At 40.6% G+C, this 20,186-nt stretch overlaps 1 protein-coding gene across 4 annotated transcripts in view; it reads right to left on the minus strand.

The window, feature by feature from the left end:
• Positions 1-20,186, minus strand: part of LOC114667466 (collagen alpha-1(XI) chain-like) — a 377,917-nt gene that overhangs the window by 110,524 nt on the left and 247,207 nt on the right. For all 4 annotated transcript variants that reach the window (XM_051920865.1, XM_051920864.1, XM_051920867.1 and 1 more), the window contains 5 exons: positions 17,955-18,008; positions 15,004-15,111; positions 13,875-13,964; positions 9,010-9,063; positions 4,616-4,723 (listed from right to left, as the gene is read on the minus strand). In XM_051920865.1, coding sequence (XP_051776825.1) covers positions 4,616-4,723; positions 9,010-9,063; positions 13,875-13,964; positions 15,004-15,111; positions 17,955-18,008 — 414 coding nt within the window. The remainder of the gene's footprint in view (positions 1-4,615; positions 4,724-9,009; positions 9,064-13,874; positions 13,965-15,003; positions 15,112-17,954; positions 18,009-20,186) is intronic.

The raw sequence follows: 20,186 nt of genomic DNA on the forward strand, positions 1-20,186 counted from the left end.
AGCAGGGGGCGGAGCCCCCTTGTGTCTGCGTAATTGGAAAAGCATCAGCACCATTTCCAGTGGCTGTGTGGGACTCTGCCAGGGCTTTCTGTGCTTTGTCTCCTATCCTGTTTGTGATTTTCATGGACAGGACATCAAAGTGCAGCAAGGAAGGGGGTCCAGTTCTGTGGTCTTAGAATTGTACGCACGAATTCCAGCACGCATGGTTTGAAACGGAGTGTGAAGTGGTAGGGATGAGGGTCAGCACCTCCAAATCGGAGGCCACGGTCCTCAGTAGGAAAAAGGTGGACTGTCCTATGCCACACACATGCGATTGGGAGGCAGCTAAAAGGCCTGAATAATAGTAGTACCACGCCAGACCTGGGGGTGGCGAGCTGCACTGACTTTCTATCTCAATCCTCTGCAGACCATCCACTAGAAATCCTGGTTGCTTCTGGCGCCTATGATGACGCCATTTCCGGTACCAGTGCTATTGATGACATCACTTCCGGTCCCGATGACACCTCTTTTCCATTGCCTTTGATGTTGTCACTTCCGGTACAAGCGCTATTGATGATGTCACTTCTGTCGCGCTATGACCGGAATGAAGACATATTTGCCCATCAGTTCAGTTGTCAGTTGGTCTCATCCAGGCTTCAGGCAACCTCTCACCCATATTATCTTCTTATTTAATCTTACCTACCTTATAACATCAGGAAAGACCGAGTAACTCCAAAAACTAAAACAACTCAATTTTGGCAAAAAATAGCAGTTACTAGGTTTTTCCATCGCACGTGAGATGTGCTGAGCATTCATTTATTCCGAGGCCCAGTCCCCCAGCCGCAAAGAGTGCATCAAAGTTTAATCTTCATCAATAAGTCATTAGCTCTATTTTTAGTGGATTCCAGACAGATAAATACGCTTGTTAAATTATTCAGCCTTTGAGATCACTTTTACTGGAACTCAGTCCTCCAGTCGTTCATTATTTGTGCGTTACGAGGAGGAGGATAATTGTTCCCCTGTGTTTTATCACACAAAGCAATCATTATTTTATTGTAGCGCCTTCCACTATGAAAAGTGTGACAAAGAGCTTTTCTTCCGCTAATAAATCACAATTTCATAGCCAAGCCGTGTGTGACCTTTTAATGTCGCATTTCTACTTCACATATAACCTTCAAAGAAGCGCTTTACAAAATAAATCAAAGTATAACAACAGACAGAGAGCCTCAGCAGAGTGACACCTGGTTAGTGCTCACCATGGAGGGTCAATTCAGGAGTCAGCGGTGGGATTTTAAAGTTGCAGTTTTTAATGGTTTTCAGTGTACAAGGATACTATGGAAGCAAGTTAACTGACATGCTTTGTGTCAAGCAGAATGTTATGGGATTGTAATAATCACTAAAGGTGCTATATAAAATAGATTCATTAAAATACCTAAGGACAAAAGAAATTTGACAAACGAGAGGAGGACCGTTCACTTTGATTGGTGGGGGTGTCGTATTTTCCGACTCAATAGGCCATACGAGGTTACACTTGTTCATAATCGGTTCATGAGAACACCTTTTAATTGGATTTGCATTTGTTTACTAAGTAGCTAAGCTGTTCCGATATCTCATCCAGATTCTTCTTAAATGTTCTCAAGGTTTCTGCTTCCACTCTGTGACTCGGTTGTTTGTCCCACATCCCCACAGTGCTTCCTGGCTTTCGTCCGAAATGCACTTCCCCTTAATTTCCTACTGGTGTCCTCAAGGACACAAATCACTGAATCTACTTCATCGGTGCCTTTGAGGGTTCTGAAGACCTGGATTAGCTCCCCTCACAGTCTCCTCTGCCTGTTTCACATTTCAGGAGGTATGGATTGGTAGAAGTTTGAGGCCAGGCTGCCTGGGGTGAGGCTCAGTGAAAATGACTTTATTGTGTCTTTTGGAGGCCTCACGACTCTTTCGCTATTTTGAGTGCACTCAGTCACAACATTGAGATGATTTTTTTTATACGTGGTTGGTATTTAGACATTTTCCCTTTTTCCCCCACTATTTATTTGTGTATTTAATAATCTGTGTAACCAATATAGGTCTTTTGCAATGTTTTGTGTTGTCAGTTGGTCTCATCCAGGCTTCAGGCAACCTCTCGCCCATTTTATCTTCTTATTTAATTTTATTTTGAAGTGGTTCTTACCGTGAGTGTTGAGATACACATTTGAATTGCTTGATTGGTGGGGGTGTGATATTAATACCACATTCTGCATTTTTGCATTTCAATTCAAATGTTGTTTTTCCTTACGTGTATAGGTCTGAATTGCAATCTGATTATTTGGATGGTCACCTACCAGGTAACGCTTGTGGTTGGTCAGCCAGTTGGCAAAGATCCACCACATCTTCTCAGTAGCAAGAAGCAGATCATAGATACGTGATGCAGTACCTGCCAATTAATACAAGGAGAAGACGACACGTATTTCGCCCTGATTGGCATTCATCAGGTGTATGCACCTTTGATCCCCTTTACGGGAATCAAACCTCGGACATCCATGCCTGAAGCGAAGTCTCAGATATTGTGCCACTGCGGCAGGTTCGCTGATTTAATAGGGTGAAGATTGGAGTATTACATTCATAGATTTGAATTCCAATCTCATTATTTGGATGGTTGCCTACCAGGTAACATTTGTGGTTGGTCGGCCAGTCAGCAAACGTGTTAGATAGATTTGTAAAGGCACTATATGATAGATAGATAGATAGATAGATAGATAGATAGATAGATAGATAGATAGATAGATAGATAGATAGATAGATAGATAGATAGATAGATAGATAGATAGATAGATAGATACATACATACATACATACATACTGTATGTAGATAGATAGATAGATAAATAGATATGAATGGCACTATATACAGTATAAAAATAGATAGATAGATAGATAGATAGATAGATAGATAGATAGATAGATAGATAGATAGATAGATAGATAGATAGATAGATAGATACTGTATGTAGATAGATAGATAGATAAATAGATATGAATGGCACTATATACAGTATAAAAATAGATAGATAGATAGATAGATAGATAGATAGATAGATAGATAGATAGATAGATAGATAGATAGATAGATATGAAAGGCACTATATACAGTATAAAAATACATAGATACATTGATCGATTTTGCATGTCAATTTAAATGTCATCTTTCCTACTGAGTACACTACATACGATTTCACTGTCTCATAATATATTCATCACATTTGTAAAGATGTTTGCTGAGAAAGGCACAATATAAAGTTTGATTGATTGATTGATTGATTGATTGATTGATTGATTGATTGATTGGTGGGGTGTTAAATTAATTTTATTACAGAGAGTGCAGGTTCAAATGTTGTCTTTACTGTCTCAGTAACTCATGTAAGGTTACACTTATTCAGGACCTACTCATTAGAAGCCTCTTGTAATGGTGTATGCTGTGAAAGGCACTATATAAAGTCTGAGCCATTGATTGCTGGGGTGTAGTATTGATATTAAAAGGTGAACATTCAGATTTCATCTTTCTGTTTCAGTAACTCACGTGAGGTCAGACTTACTCATTAGAAAGCATCTTGTAATGGTGTTTGCTATTTAAGGCACTATATAAGAGTTTGACTGATTGGTGGGGTGTAGCATTAATGCTAGATTGAGTATATTAATTCAGATTGTGTCTTTTATTCTCTGTATGTACATCTCATAACTCATGAGGGTAACTCATAATTCATTCATTAGAAGTATCTTCTTCTTCTTCTGTTTTATGGCAGATCTTTTAATGAAGTCTTCTGTGAAAGGCACTATATAAAGTTTGATTGATTGATGGGAGAGTAATATTAATACCAGTGTGAGCATGCTAATTCATATTTTTATTTTCAGTTGCCCATATAAGGCTATACTTAGTCTTAATCAATTCATTAGAAGCAACTTGTAATGATTTTTGCTGAGAAAGACGCTATATGGCACCTGACCGATTTGTTGACGGGAGTGTGGCATTTCTACTAGCCTAAGTTTTCTTCTTAGTGATCCATATAGGGTCTATTCATGATCGTATAAGGCTTTAATTCTTTATGGTGGCACAGAGGGTAGCATTCCTGGGTTCAAATGTTGGTTCCGATTGCTGCCAGTGTGGCCCAGACCGAGCCAGTGTTGGGGTGTTGGTGTGAGTGGTCTGGTGTCTCGTTTAAATCTGCCCTCTAGTGGCAGCACTGCATATTCACGGTTGCCTCTAACGGAAGACAGATCTATTTTTTAACACTGTCAGCTTGCGCTTTGTAAACAGCTAGTGCTTTCGCTCTGCACTATGCAGACAGTCAGGTCTTAAGTGCTGCGCGCAGCATGGCTGTCATTTAAGACAGAGCTTTTCCACCAGGGCACTGAAAAACTAAGAATTTGCAGAGTGACATTTAACAGTTAAGAGCGAGCTGCAGATGCATTTCATTCATAAACATCAATGCTGGGTGGAGAAGTAATAAGGAATGGATAGAAAGAAAGAGAGCGACCCCTTCTAAATTAGGGTCCCCTTATGGACACAACTCAGAGCCCCCAATGACTTTTGGTACGTTTTGAACAAGTCACAAAAGCAGGAGATGAATGGTGAGTGCTTGTATCTGGAGAGTCTTACCGGAGACCCCTTCTCCCCCATTGGTCCAGGGGGTCCGGAACCACCAGGACGTCCAGGAAGTCCAATAGCACCTGCCTGTCCGGGAGGGCCTCTTTCACCACCAGCACCCTAAAGCAGAGTAAAAAAGAAAAATATTAATAATAATAAGGTTGGAGAGCAGGATCAGGGCCCAAAACAAGATGTGAATATCAGAGTTTGTAATGCCGACTGTTTGACGACTGCTGATCCACGAGGACGCCTTTCACCATATCTTTGGGCCTTCTTTGAAAGGTATGCAGGACCACACATCTACTGAGAGATTATTTTTTCTCTCTTTGTCTTTATATTGATTGTGCAGAGGTCAAAAAAAAAGAAAAAGAAAATAATAACGCCTGCAGCTGCTATACATTGAGCTTCAGCAAACTACCTGGCATGTTAACACACATTTCTAAATATTCGGCTGAATCCGCCAGGCTCCCTTTCATTAAGAGCATGTCTGTCAGAGCCCCGGGGAATGAAAGAAAGAAAGGAAAGAAAAAAAAGAAAAATTATTCAGAAAAATTTGACAATAGTTGAGAACTGACAAAGAGCATTAAAGGTGTGTGGCAGGTTTACGATGCAAAGAGCAAGACTACACACCGCTGAGGAGGAAGAAGAGACAGAGCCAAGTGGAGATGACTCCCGTGCTAATTTCGAACACAGAGAGAAGATGATTCTGGATGCTCATACAGTCACACACTGTATACGTTATGACATGATACACTCAACTTCTCTTCGGTCACAAACTTCATCACTTTCTAAGCTGGAGTGGGTAGTTGATCAGTTTAATTATTGCATTAAAAGAACACAAAATGACCAGAGAAATGGAGCAAACCTGACAAGAAGATGCCTTAGTGATCTGAAAGGCACCAGAAAAGGGAGGAGGCAGTAAAACACATTCTGTAAAATTCAATTACTTAGAGAAAAAAAACAGGGCCACATCTGGAATATTTTATTGGTGTCGGGAAAACACTTGTTAAGCCCACCCTTCGACACTAGCTCTTGCAGTTGTAGAATAAAGTCTGCATCGTAAACTACACACAATCGGAACATCACATGGGTGACCCACCACCATTGCTTTGACACAATCTGGACTTCTTGTGGGAATTATTGATTTAATGCAATCGGGACTTCACTGGGGAGCCCCCCCCCCCCCATTACTTTGTTGTGATTGAGACTTAAAGGTGGGAATTATTGTTTTGACTCAAATGGGTCTTCATGGCTATCAAGAGGGAAACGGTGCAGAGTGCGGTGTGTTGGCCTGTCACACCATGGGAGCAGGCGATTGTGTGGCGTACCAGGGAGTCTGGAGTAGGATGGGGGGTTTGGAGTTATCTGTCATTTGCTTTGAACAATTTTGGTACCAGTATTGAGGTCCGAAAGCTGCTCTCGATAGCCAAGTTAAAAGTTTACCATCAATGCAACACTGTTTGGGAATAGTTGGTGTTATATCATGTGGCGTAGCGTGTCCACTGCACATCTGTACTGGTTCAGTAGTACTGTTGGTGATGGCGACTACTGATTTTATGTATTTATTTATTTAAAGATCTGATGTAAAAAGGCAAATTTCTCCCGGGACAATTAAAGATCTATCTATCTATCTATCTATCTATCTATCTATCTATCTATCTATCTATCTATCTATCTATCTATCTATCTATCTATCTATCTATCTATCTATCTATCTATCTATCTATCTATCTATCTATCTATCTATCTATCTATCTATCTATCTATCTATCAGTGAATGCAGTAGAGACTGTCACATCTACAGCCTTTTAATGGCACGGGGTATAATCCTCAACTCAGCTACAGGGTTACTGTATACCAGATATTGTTAATCACCACACATGTAATATGTGAAAGTAGCTGTGTAGGCTATTGGGGTTTCCCAATATCTTTAGTTGTTATCAGACCCGGAGATTGAGGTGGTGATTATCTGATTTGTGATATTAATCTTGAGACTAAAGGCTATCAGTTTGAAAATATTTAATTAGTGCAGGGTGTTAACGGGTGGTGTTAATTATCCATCCATTTTCCAACCCGCTGAATCCGAACACAGGGTCACGGGGGTCTGCTGGAGCCAATCCCAGCCAACACAGGGCACAAGGCAGGAACCAATCCCAGGCAGGGTGCCAACCCACCGCAGGGTGTTAATTATTGCACATGTAATATTATTCCAAATATCCCTGCATAATTGCACTGAGAGTAGACTGTGTGGACTATTGTGGTTGTCATATCTTCACTTGTTGTTAGAGCTGAAGCTGGAGGTGGTGTTTATCTGATCTGTGTTATTAATCTAGAGACTAACGGTTATCTTATTGGAAATATTTCATTAGTTCAGGGTATAATCATTTAATCACCTAAAGGGTTTTAACAGGTGATGTTAATTATCCCACATATAATATTAGTCCAAGTGTTCATAGAGAGTAAGTAGGCTGTATAGGCTATCGTGGTTATTGTATCTTCAGTTGTTATTAGAGCTAGAGGTGTTGATTATCTGATATGCGATATTAGTCTCGAAGATAAATTTGATCGTAATGTTAATATTTAATTAGTGCTTGATGTAGTGAATATTATATCAAATATAGTGGTGACTATAATTTAACAGTTAATTGTTTATAAAAATTGATTATCATCACAAAGTATTATCTGTGTACAGGGAGATTCATTCGAAAGATGTCCCAAAAATTCTGTAATAACTCTCGCTAGGATGAAGCAATCTGAACGAAACAATGTACAATGTGCTCCTCAGTATATGGAGCTTTGAACAAGCTGGGATGCCCCTGCGTCGGAACGATGTGGTAGGCGCCGGACAGCCATCATGGCGTTTAACCCCCATTTGCAACTTCTGGGTGCCTACGGCCCGTACTCCTTCACTCAGTCACTCAACTTCTCATCAGGATGGTGGTGTATGGTACTGAGCAGCGCGTCTTCATGGTGTGAACCTGTTGGGTTACCAGTTCGTTTAAGCGATGTCAGAATCAACTGGATGATTGTGAGTTAACGGAAGGTTACAAGATGGAGCAACGTGTCACACATCGGCAAGGAGCATGGCAGAAATTGAGTCCTTCTTCGGCAACAGGGTCATTTCAAAGGGGCTTTGGCCACCATGGTCGCCGGATCTGACACCACCAGAGTTCTTCCTTTGGGGTCTGCTCAAAGGAAAAGTCTACCGGAACAAGCCTTGCACTGTGGAAGATTTGAAGGAAAACAAGCAATGTGAAATTGCTGCTATTCCTTCCCCCCGAGACACTTGTGATACGTTCAGGAACATGGAGCGCCACGTCGAAATGTGTCTGGCAGAAAACGGAAACCACTTCCAGCATTGCATGTAATGCAATCGATTGGACATACGTCAAGGGATATAACGTATTTTTTTGGTTCACATTGCTTTATCCTAACGAAGTAACAACAGAATATTCGGGGCCTCTTTCTAATGAATCTCCCTGTATATATCTATTGGAAATGCATTAATTAGCGCAGGCAGAAGTGATTATCCCATTTGCAATGTTAGTGTGAATGGAGGTGAATATTCATGTAGCATACAATATGAGACCAGGTGGTAGCAGTTATCATGTTTTTGTATTAACTTGGGGATTCAATGATTGTATTTCTTTTAATCTAGTCCATGGGTCTGCTTTGACATCTTTAATATTTTAATTGCCAAGAGGACTTTTAAGTTTAGCTCTGTTATTTTTCATTTCCATAGGGTTCTACTCATACGCATTGCACTCCACTGGCCTTGGTGAGTGACAACTTTCAGTCTTGTACAGTGGACAGCGCCACACACACAGACCGCTTTGTCCAGTGAGGGATTCATTCTGTCAGGTGATCTGCTGGCTGTTCACTTAGACATGTGCTATCTTTGATTTAGGTGTGTGTACGTATCACCCATTGACCATTTATGTGATTTCTAAAGATCATTTTGACGTCATGTGGGATTTGGTATGTTGAGATATCAATAAATGGTCAACAGAAGAACCAACATTTAGATACAGCTTAAAGACAGATGGTGCCAAATGGCCTCTTTCCTCTTGCAATATGAGATAGCACAAGACAGTGACAGTTACATACCCTTTGGATTCAAAGAAAGGCTGTTTAATGATTGATCATAATTACTACAATTTACAGATTTAATTAGTACAAGAATTAGTAGGCTTCCCTCTACCAGAGAAAGCTAACTAGAGCTCAGAAATCCCCATTTTTCTTTTTAAAATCTGACTGAAGTTGCTCTCAGCAGGTAATTTCTGATATTTAGGGTTTCAGTATTGCAAAATTTATTTATAATGTAACTCTTATCACATACACCACCCTCTGAGTAAGAGCAAGTCACAAATAATAAAAAACAGAAACAAAAAAGGAGCAAAACTTACTGCTGGACCAGAAGGTCCGGTGGGTCCCTCACCTCCTTTTAAGCCTGCAGGACCCTGAAAAAAAAAATACAAAACACACGGTTAATCAATCAGATTAACGAAAGATGCTATTGACAACCAAAGCGATCCATTGGGGTGCTGACCATCCACTCAGATTCTTCTATTCCAAGTCAAAAGAATACCTGGAACCACCTCAGTGGAACATGGGATAGGAAAGACAATGCCGACCTGCCGCTTGAAAAGATGAAGAAAAAGTGGAGACTCAGGTCCTTTAAAGTGTGTGACAATCTGCTGGGGATGTTCTACAAGTAGTCTGCTGGGACAGTAACACCGAAAGCCTGAATAGGCCGAGGATGGCCACTTGTAGTACAGAACTAAACCAACACTCACTGGAGGCAATGGCAGAAAAGAGGACAATTGTACAAATTAGAGGACCACAGGACTGATGCTGTTCATTGTCTCCATGATGCATCATTCTAGAGCAAATTAAAGTGTCGTCTTAGAATGACTTTGAGAAAAGGCTCTGCTGGGGATCATGTTGGCTTATAGCCTCCTACTTTCATGTCCATCTTCAACCCAGGCTGTTAAAATAGATCTATCTATCTATCTACCTTTTTAATCTTGCCTACTATACCATTTATCTATCTATCTATCTATCTATCTATCTATCTATCTATCTATCTATCTATCTATCTATCTATCTATCTATCTATCTATCTATCTATCTATCTATCTATCTATCTATCTATCTATCTATCTATCTATCTATCTATCTATCTATCTATCTATCTATCTATCTATCTTCTGAATACAATCACCACTACTTATATCTGTCCTTTCGGTCTTTCTGATCACTCGCTAGTAGCATTAAAGCTCACCTTTTCTAAAAAACTTTTATTCACGTCTTTCTGGCAATTCAATGTTTCCCTGTTGGATGATTCGAACTTCCTTCAGTGCTTTGAATTTTTCTGGCAGCAATGGACCCTCACTAAATCCAAATTCACTTCCCTCAAACAATGGTGGGATATCTCAAAAGTACAGATCAAAGCTTTTTGCCAACAATACACCAAGCAAGTGACGAAGAGGAACGTGGACCATATGAAAAGCCTGGAGGAGGACATCACTGAACTACAGGCTACTCTTCAAAAAACTTTTGATAAGGATACTTTTGAAATTTTAACAGCAAAAAAACATTCACTGTCTCAGCTTCTGGAGTTGCAGGCTCAGGGGGCTTTAGTGAGGTCTCGCTTCCAGAATCTGAATCACCTGGATGCACCCACAAGGTTTTTTTTTAGTCTTGAAAAGAAGGAAGCACAGAGCAAGACAATCCATATGCTCCGTGACACCAACGGTCAAGAACTGTGTACTACAGGGGAGATAAGAGACTTTGCTGTATCGTTTTACAAGAATTTATTCAAGGAGGAAAGCATCGATGAGGCTGCAATGTCTGAGTTCTTGGAAGGTATGCCATCAATTTCGGAAAAGTTAAAATTACATCTGGACACCGAGATTACTCTGCAGGAACTCTCTGACTCGCTGTCTAATTTAAATGTTGGAAAGACTCCGGGGATTGACGGGATTCCAACAGAATTCTATAAGCAGTTTTGGCATCTGTTGGGACCAGACATGCTTACAGTGTTTCTGGAGAGCATTACGGTTGGTGAATTACCACTGAGCTGCAGAAGAGCCGTCATCGTTCTGCTACCAAAAACAGGGGACTTGTGTCAAATCAAAAACTGGCGTCCTGTGAGCCTATTGTGTACAGACTACAAGATCTTTTCAAGGGCCTTGGCCAACCGCCTGAGGAATGTAATGGACTCTATAATTCACCCGTGTCAATCATACTGTGTGCCAGACCGGTCAATACATGACAATATATTTGTATTGTGGGATGTTATCTCAGCATGTAATCTGTGTGGGGTTGATTTGGGGATTCTGTCCCTAGACCAGGAAAAGGCTTTCGATCGAGTAGATCACCGATATTTGTTTAATACATTGAAAAGTTTTGGTTTTGGGGACAGTTTTATAAATATGATAAGGCTGTTATATACTAATATTTTTGGAGTTTTAAAAGTCAACGGTTCGCTGAGTGCCCCGTTCTCAGTAAAGAGAGGAATTCGACAGGGCTGTGCTTTATCTGGAATGCTATATGCTTTATCAATTGAACCATTTTTACGTCAGATAAGTCGCAGACTGCAGGGTGTGGTTTTTCCTATGTGCCCAACTGTTAATTTTAAATATTTGGCCTATGCTGATGATGTTGTCATCTTTGTCACATCAAACGATGACATAAAAATGTTAATTTCATGTCAACAAGTATTTGAGAAAATATCTTCAGCAAGAATCAACTGGGCCAAAAGTACCCGCTTTTTTGGTTGGCTCCTGGACAGCATGTTCACCCACCAGATCTGCCCTTAGAAATGAGGTGGGACAGAAGGTGTTTTCGATATCTCGGGGTGGTGATGGGTGCTGAGGGGGTGGACAACAGTAATTGGGAAGGATTTTTAGATAAAGTAACTATGAGACTGAACAAATGGAAGTGGATTGTGTCTAAGCTGTCTTACAGGGGACGTGTGATTATAGTTAACAATTTGATAGCCTCAATGCTCTGGCACAAACTTGTGAGTGGGGACCCTCCTCCTGGGCTTTTACACAGAATCCAGAAACTTCTGGTTGATTTTTTTTGGGGGGGCCTACACTGGATTAAACAAAGTGTACTGTTTTTACCTTTGGAAGAGGGTGGTCAGGGGCTCATTGATGTTGTCTCTAAAGTTGCACAATTTCGACTTCAGGTTCTGCAGAAGGTTTTTTTTTGTTTCTCATCCTCTGAGTTGGAGAGAGATGGCGATGGGTTTCTTCCGCCGAGTGGGAGGCTTCGGTTTTGATAAACAACTTATGGTGATGAACATTCACAAAATGGACCTGTCCAGCCTACCCCATTTTTACAAGGGAGTCTTATTAACGTGGCACTTTGTCTTTAAAAGAAACTTTGCTACATCTGGTTGGTTGGCTGATGAGCCTTTAGTTTTCAACTCTGTTTTTTCATGTCCTCTGCTGTTAAGTGATAGTTTTGTTAAAACACTCATCACACATCAAATACTTACACTGTCCCAAATTTATGATGACAGCAAGAAGTCCTTTATTGACCCAGCAGTGCTATCTTCAATACTGGGGGTCAAGTCAGTCAGAATGCTTCAGAGTTTTTTATCATTCATGGCCAAAGATTATCATCGGCTGAACAACTCGATCAGAGCAGCGAACATGGAGATGGAGGTCTGCCCTGCTGTTGATCTGTCCTCACTCACCGATAATACGATCGTGTCATTCCATAAAGGAGAAGTCGTGAGTTTTAAGTCTCTGTCGAAGGGGGACCTTTATAAATATTGTGTAAAAACTGTACACTTTGCAGCACTAAAAACAGCATGTGACACACCATGGAGAGAATATCTGGGGGTGGAAGGTGGGAGTGCACCTGCTTGGAGGGAGCTATATAAGCCCCCGAATAAGAAAAGAACAGCAGACTTACAATGGAGAGTCCTGCATGGGATTGTTGCTACCAATTCCTTTTTAAAAATAATTGAGCAGAAAGAGGATGATACTTGTGTATTTTGTGGACAAAAAGAAACGATATTCCACTTATTCTTGCAATGTATGAGACTTAGTTTTTTTTTCATTTTTTTTAGTGAAATATGTAGTAGGTTAATGGGGAAATTTAACAATATCATGTTCATTTATGGAACAAAATATAATAAGGAAAATCGTCAAAAAGTTCAACTATTAAACTATTTATTGGGTGAAGCAAAATTAGCAATTTTAAAGAGTAGAAATAATAAACAATCTGGGACAGGGGCTACTGATGCTGTGATGATTTTCAAGATAAATGTACGCTCCAGAATAATAATGGAATATACGTATTATAAATTGATGAATACATTAGATTTGTTTAAAAATGTGTGGGGGATTAAAGGGGTGCTTTGCTCCATTGATGATGGAGAACTAAAAATGATTGTATGAGAAATTATTGAAGTTCTCCTTTTTTGTGTTTTCTTATAATGATGTAAAATAGATGAGCTAATCGAACGGTGTAACATCATAATGTTTCTGTTGAAGTTATGATTTGGGACTTTTAAGTGCTTGTTTGTTACGGGCTCAGGGGGTTTAAATTGTAAATTAGAAGAATGGAAAAGTTTTTTTTGGGTCATTTCAAATTAATATAAGAAATAGTATATCAAATATCGACTGCAAGGGAATTGATTCTCATTTGATGCAGCAACCTGTAAAATATTGGTTATTTGTTACCTGTTATATATTTGATTTATTGCTATTTGATCAATAAAGGTCTTTTAAAAATAAAAAAAATATCTATCTATCATCTATTATATAGTGCCTTTCACATCTATCTATCTATCTATCTATCTATCTATCTATCTATCTATCTATCTATCTATCTATCTATCTATCTATCTATCTATCTACCTACCTTTTTAATCTTGCCTACTATACCATCTATCTATCTATCTATCTATCTATCTATCTATCTATCTATCTATCTATCTATCTATCTATCTATCTATCTATCTATCTATCTATCTATCTATCTATCTACCTTTTTAATCTTGCCTACTATACCATCTATCTATCTATCTATCTATCTATCTATCTATCTATCTATCTATCTATCTATCTATCTATCTATCTATCTATCTATCTATCTATCTATCTATCTATCTATCTATCTATCTATCTATCTATCTATCTATCTATCTATCTATCTATCTATCTCATTCAAACCAACTTCAGCCCTCCCCACTTATTCCCACCTCACCACCCCAGAAGTGGAAAATCCCAAAGACTGAGAGAATTACCATTGCACCAGGTGTTCCACGTTCTCCAGGGAAACCTCTCAAACCGGCGGGTCCACTTTTCCCAGGTAAACCAGATGGGCCTGGATCCCCCTAAGACAACAGTTGGCAAGAAGAAGAAAAAGGAAGAAGATGAGTCATTAGGTCACAGAGGAGGGCAGACAGCCAGAGGGCCCTTTTCTTCTTTGTTTTTAAACTCACTTTAACACCGGCTAATAAACACAGCAAAGCTGTTAAAACAATAAAGACGAATATGGAGTCAGTGATTTGCTCAACAAGATCAAGATTGTTGGATGGGCAAAGGATGTCAAATAGGATTGTAGCAAAATCCTTGGTAGTTTATTTTGATGCAAGCAAATGAAGACCAGGTCCACAAGGGGGCAGTATACAAAGTGAGTGTAAATGGTGGTCAGGATGTGAATTGTCCAGGAGGCCATTGTGATTTCTCCAGCATAGAAGTATTCTTCTATAAAGAGACAGGGCACTGCTGTCCTACACAAAGACCAGGCAGCTCATCATTCAACTGTGTTAGGTTATCTGTGTAGATGGGTTGTCTGCTAGCAGTGTCCCATGCTGAAAGTTTCTGCAACTCCAGATTTGACTTAATGTAATTCTCATTAGCAAATCAGCAATGCAGAAAAGTTTTAGGTTAGTGCAGTAAATAGAGCACCCTTATCCAATCAAGTGAGTTCACTAAATGGCCATGTGACATCTCAACATCCATTAGAGAAGAGGATGCCTTTAGAAAACCTGGATGAGGTCCTCATGCTGTCCCCTCTGCTCTCAAAACTAAACCGGTTTAATTATCTGAGTCTGTCAGAGTAAGAGCAAATTCAGCTGCGTCATAAAAATAATCATCAAGCACGTTAGGACCACCTTAAACAGCCACCTGTGGTTTGTTACAACAATGGAGCCTAAAGGATAAACGGCCAAAAATAAATATCAGGGAAGGGTCTCCTCAATAGCAAGCAACAATAATGAAGAGCAGACAGCCGTTGACATCTCAGTCAGTGTAAGACACACTGCAGTCTGCGGGACGTTTACAATCATCACAGGTGAGCATCCAGCCCAAAACAAAACAAATGCATCAGTAAAACTTAAGAATGGCTGCAACCCCCATCCCTCATCCTACCTTTGATCCTTCTTTGCCAGCTGCACCGGGGAGACCTTGCTCTCCAGGTGGTCCAGGTGTCCCTGGGTGTCCTCTTTCGCCCATGGGTCCGGTTTCTCCACTTTTGCCCTGCAAAGGATAGGAGATTAGAGACACAGAAGAATTCCTATATGTGACTCCGACACTTCGATCACATAGAAGTCCACTGCTTGGTCGCACTGCACCCACTGTAGTATTATCATCAATACAGAGGAGGTCAGGCAGATACCAGGGAGGGGTCACAGGGGATGCTGGGGGGGTTAGTTAGCAACACGGAAGAAGAATAGTAATAATTCTAAAGATAACATAATAATAATAATAATAATACCACTAAGTGTATATCCTGTGCAAGTGTGTGCTTGTGTAAACCTGGCATGTATATTCCCAAGCATCGTCTCTGCAAAAGCTAAAAATGCATTTTATTACTACATACTCAACAAAATACATTTCATCCATCCATCCATCCATTTTCCAACCTGCCTGAATCTGAACACAGGGTCACAGGGGTCTGCAGAAGCCAATCCCAGCCAACACAGGGCACAAGGCAGGAACCAGTCCCAGGCAGGGCGCCAACCCACCACAGGACACACACAAACACACCCACACACCAAGCACACACTAGGGCCAATTTAGAATCGCCAATCCACCTAACCTGCATGTCTTTGGACTGTGGGAGGAAACCGGAGCACCCGGAGGAAACCCACACAGACACGGGGAGAACATGCAAACTCCACGCAGGGAGGATGCAGGAAGCGAACCCGGGTCTCCTAACTGCAAGGCAGCAGCGCTACCACTGCGCCACCGTGCTGCCCATTACATTTCAATAGATGGCATTTATATATTTGTCTGTCTAATATAGTGCATTTTATGTCTATCTATCTATCTATCTATCTATCTATCTATCTATCTATCTATCTATCTATCTATCTATCTATCTATCTATCTATCTATCTATCTATCTATTATATAGTGCCTTTCACTATCTATCTATCTATCTATCTATCTATCACTAAAAAGCAAGGATAATTAGCTCTTAATGAAGACAAAGTGTTTACTGTGCATAAGGAAGAATTTGTGCATTAATATATATATGTGTGTGTAATGCACAAAAAAATGAAAGGAACACTTTTTAGTGAGAGTATAGCATCAAGTCAATGAAACATCTGGGCTATTGATCTGGTCAGTGAGGTTAGAAGGGGTTGTTAATCAGTTTCAGCTGCTTTGGTACACTAGAGGGGCAGCAATGAGATGACTCCTAAAGCAGGAATGGTTTAACAGGTGCAGGCCACTGACATTTTTCCCTCCTCATCTCTTTCTTCACTAGTTTTTCATTTGGCTACGGTCAGTGTCACTACTGGTAGCATGAGGCCATACCTGGACCCTACAGAGCCGGCACAGGTAGTCCAACTTCTCCAGGATGGCAGGCACATCAATACATGCCATTGCCAGAAGGTTTGCTGTGTCTCCCAGCACAGTCTCAAGGGCATGGAGGAGATTGCAGGAGACAGGCAGTTACTCTAGGAGAACTGGACAGGGCCATAGAAGATCCTTATCCCATCAGCAGGACTGACCAGTATCTGCTCCTTTGGGTAAGGAGGAACAGGATGAGCACTGCCAGAGTCTACAAAATGACCTCCAGCAGGCAGACAGGCCACTGGTGTGAATGTCTCTGACTAAACAATCAGAAACAGACTGAGGATGGCCTGAGGGCCTGACGTCTTCTTGTGGGCACCATGGAGCTCGATTGGCATTTGCCATAGAATACCAGAATTGGCAGGTCCACCACTGGTGCCCTGTGCTTTTCACAGATGAGAGCAGGTTCACCCTGAGCACATGTGACAGACGTGAAAGTGTCTGGAGAAGCTGTGGAGAATGTTATGCTGCCTGTAACATCGTTCAGCATGACCGGTTTGGTCAGTCATGGTCTATCTGGGTAGGTAATTAGGACAGCGACCTGCACAGTGAGACCTAGGAGTAGTTTAGGGTTTCTTCTCTGTGTGACACTTTGTCTTTTCCCTGTCTTCATGCCTCCATTATTTCCTGCAGGGTATGTGAAGCCACTTGCTTCTGTTACCTTGGATCTTGGGTGTCACTTTATTCTTGGCCACTGGTGATGATACACTACTCAACAATCTTGGAGACTGCAATACAATGACAATGATGCCATGCAGTGTATGAGAAAACACGAATTGTTTGGCGCCCTGGCCAGGATGGTGAATTATTTATCCAGTCAGGAGGGCTTTATAATGGGTGGTCCTCATCAATGGATGGGCATCCCACCAGGGCTGGATCAGAATTTTCCAGTCTGAAAGGCCTTTTATGAAATCAATGGCAGGGGACTGTCTCCTGGGGTCATGCATACCACCAACACAATGGGTGGGAGAAACAGTTTGGAGGATCTCCTATGTATAGCACCCCAAAGACAGCATGGGAGTTGTAGGTGGTCCAGCTGGGTTTTATGAGGGAGTTGCAGGGGGATGATGCCCTTCTTTATGGGGATTCTTGTGTTTTCTGGGGTGCGAAGCAGTGGCACTGAAATTACTCTAAAGCCTGGGATTAAAAGAGGCCTCAGCACCTGACCCAGTGTGGAGTGATGACAAAGCCCACCACAAGAGGACTGGACAGACAGACACAAATATGTTTGTGCTATATTTGGAAAAATTATTTCATCAAATAAATAAGAATCATGGAATTCAGGACTACGTTTGTGTAGTTGTTTCTGGGGCTTGTTGCACCATGATGCCCCCTAGCAGCCACAACAGCCATACTGCAATGCCAACATGTGGTGCCCAGACCATTTTAATAAGCAATATTCTTTTTTAAAGATTAACAAACAACAGCATAGCTCCAGTGGCCTGGATGTAGAAAATGTAGATAAAGAGACAGCAAAGAAATCCGTAGAATGAAATCATAATAAGAAAGAAAAGGTGTACCTGGGGTCCAACCACTCCTGTTGGTCCTGGTGGGCCGGTTTTACCTTGAAAACCCTGTGGGAGGAATGTAAAAAAAAAAAAAAAAAGATAATGAGGAAGTCACAAGAATGAGAACTACAAAAAAAAAAAAAAAAAAGAACAGCAGAACGTCTAAGAAATGAATCCAAAGTGTTCCCCTCAGGCTGCGCACTAATGCAGCGCCCGTTCCTAGAATTACAAAAGCACGCTTGCCGCTCCCCTCGGGCCTCCCTTTCTGTCATTGCCTTTAAACGCCGCAATCGGTGAGCCGTCAGTGCCTGAACAGCAGACATCACAAGAATCGGCAAGCGGCAGCTTTCTTGGAAATTATAAAGGGTACAAGTGAAAGTGGAGGGGGTGGGAGACAAACTCGGGGGTCATCTTCATGCTGACAGGTAAGAGTGACTAGTTAGCCCAGACCAATCAGGAGGCATCTTTTTAATGTATGCAAATAATCCAAGCAGTCACTCATCCCTCACTTAATGGATGATAATTCTTTAAATGCATTTGTTTTACTTCTCTTTATTGGCATTCACAGTATCATACCCTCCATTATGGCATGCTGGAGCTTGGAGGGTCTTTGACTCTTCACGTCGTTACACTTCATTCCACACTTTTACAGCATTTGGGAGAAAGCTGCTCTTAAGAGCTGAAAGACCCTGCTTCTGCTTCTATGAAGCGTATTCTGCTCAGTGGAGCCCCCCGTCTGCCTAAAGAAGTTAATGAGACTCCTCATTCGCAATATTCAATACTGCCGTCTTTATTTTGTATACCACACAATACCCACTTTATTGAAGCTAATCTGTGATGACCACACTGCAGGTCAGGGTCAGGTCAGGTTGGAGAGCATGAACTAGTACATCATGTTGCCACACCCACCACAAAATGTAACAGCTCGAGATCCTGGTTGGCATCCCCTTAGGCAGACATGTGGTCCAGTTCCACCCCCCAGAAATGACCCTCTATCTGCCGCAACTAGGTGTTACATAGGCATCCCCTTGGCCTGGTCCATCCACTCAGGCCCACGCCGGATCACCATCGGAGAATCACACCACATGGCCATAGTGTCCTAACTGACGCTCCATCACAATGCAGGTAATGTGCCTCGTTTGGGACACCATGAGCAACACAAAGCCAAACCAGCGTTACCCAAAGATTCTCTGAAGAAACAGTACTGAAGGAGTCCAGTCTTCATCTCAGGTCACTGAATAGCGTCCATGTCTCGCAACCATATAACTAGACAGAAAGCACCAGGGCTCTAAAGACTTGAACCTTTGTCCTTTTGCAGAGACATCGGGGAAACATCATCTCATGGAAACATGCACTTGAGGCAGATTTCAAGTGTCATAGCAAAGGGTTTGATTACTCGTGTCAATTTGATTTTTCAGTTTTCATTATTACTTATTTTTAGTAAATTTGCAAATATCTATTAAATCTTGACTTCACTTAGTCATTCTGGGATATTGAGAGGTGCTTATTGTGTGAAAAATTGAATTACCATGATTTAAGCAGTAGTATCTATCTATCTATCTATCTATCTATCTATCTATGCTAAAATTAATATCTATCTATCTATCTATCTATCTATCTATCTATCTATCTATCTATCTATCTATCTATCTATCTATCTATCTATCTATCTATCTATCTATCTATCTATCTAATCCTGCCTACTATACTAAAATTAATATCTATCTATCTATCTATCTATACTAAAATTAATATCTATCTATCTATCTATCTATCTATCTATCTATCTATCTATCTATCTATCTATCTATCTATCTATCCCTGCCTACTATACTAAAATTAATATCTATCTATCTATCTATCTATCTATCTATCTATCTATCTATCTATCTATCTATCTATCTATCTATCTATCTATCTATCTATCTATCTATCTATCTATCTATCTATCCCTGCCTACTATACTAAAATTAATATCTATCTATCTATCTATCTATCTATCTATCTATCTATCTATCTATCTATCTATCTATCTATCTATCTATCTATCTATCTATCTATCTATTCCTGCCTACTATACTAAAATTAATATCTATCTATCTATCTATCTATCTATCTATCTATCTATCTATCTATCTATCTATCTATCTATCTATCTATCTATCTATCTATCTATCTATCTATCTATCTATCTATCTATCTATCTATCTAATCCTGCCTACTATACTAAAATTGAGATTATCT

The sequence above is a fragment of the Erpetoichthys calabaricus genome, chromosome 17, assembly GCF_900747795.2.
Source record: "Erpetoichthys calabaricus chromosome 17, fErpCal1.3, whole genome shotgun sequence".
Classification (NCBI taxonomy): domain Eukaryota; kingdom Metazoa; phylum Chordata; class Cladistia; order Polypteriformes; family Polypteridae; genus Erpetoichthys; species Erpetoichthys calabaricus.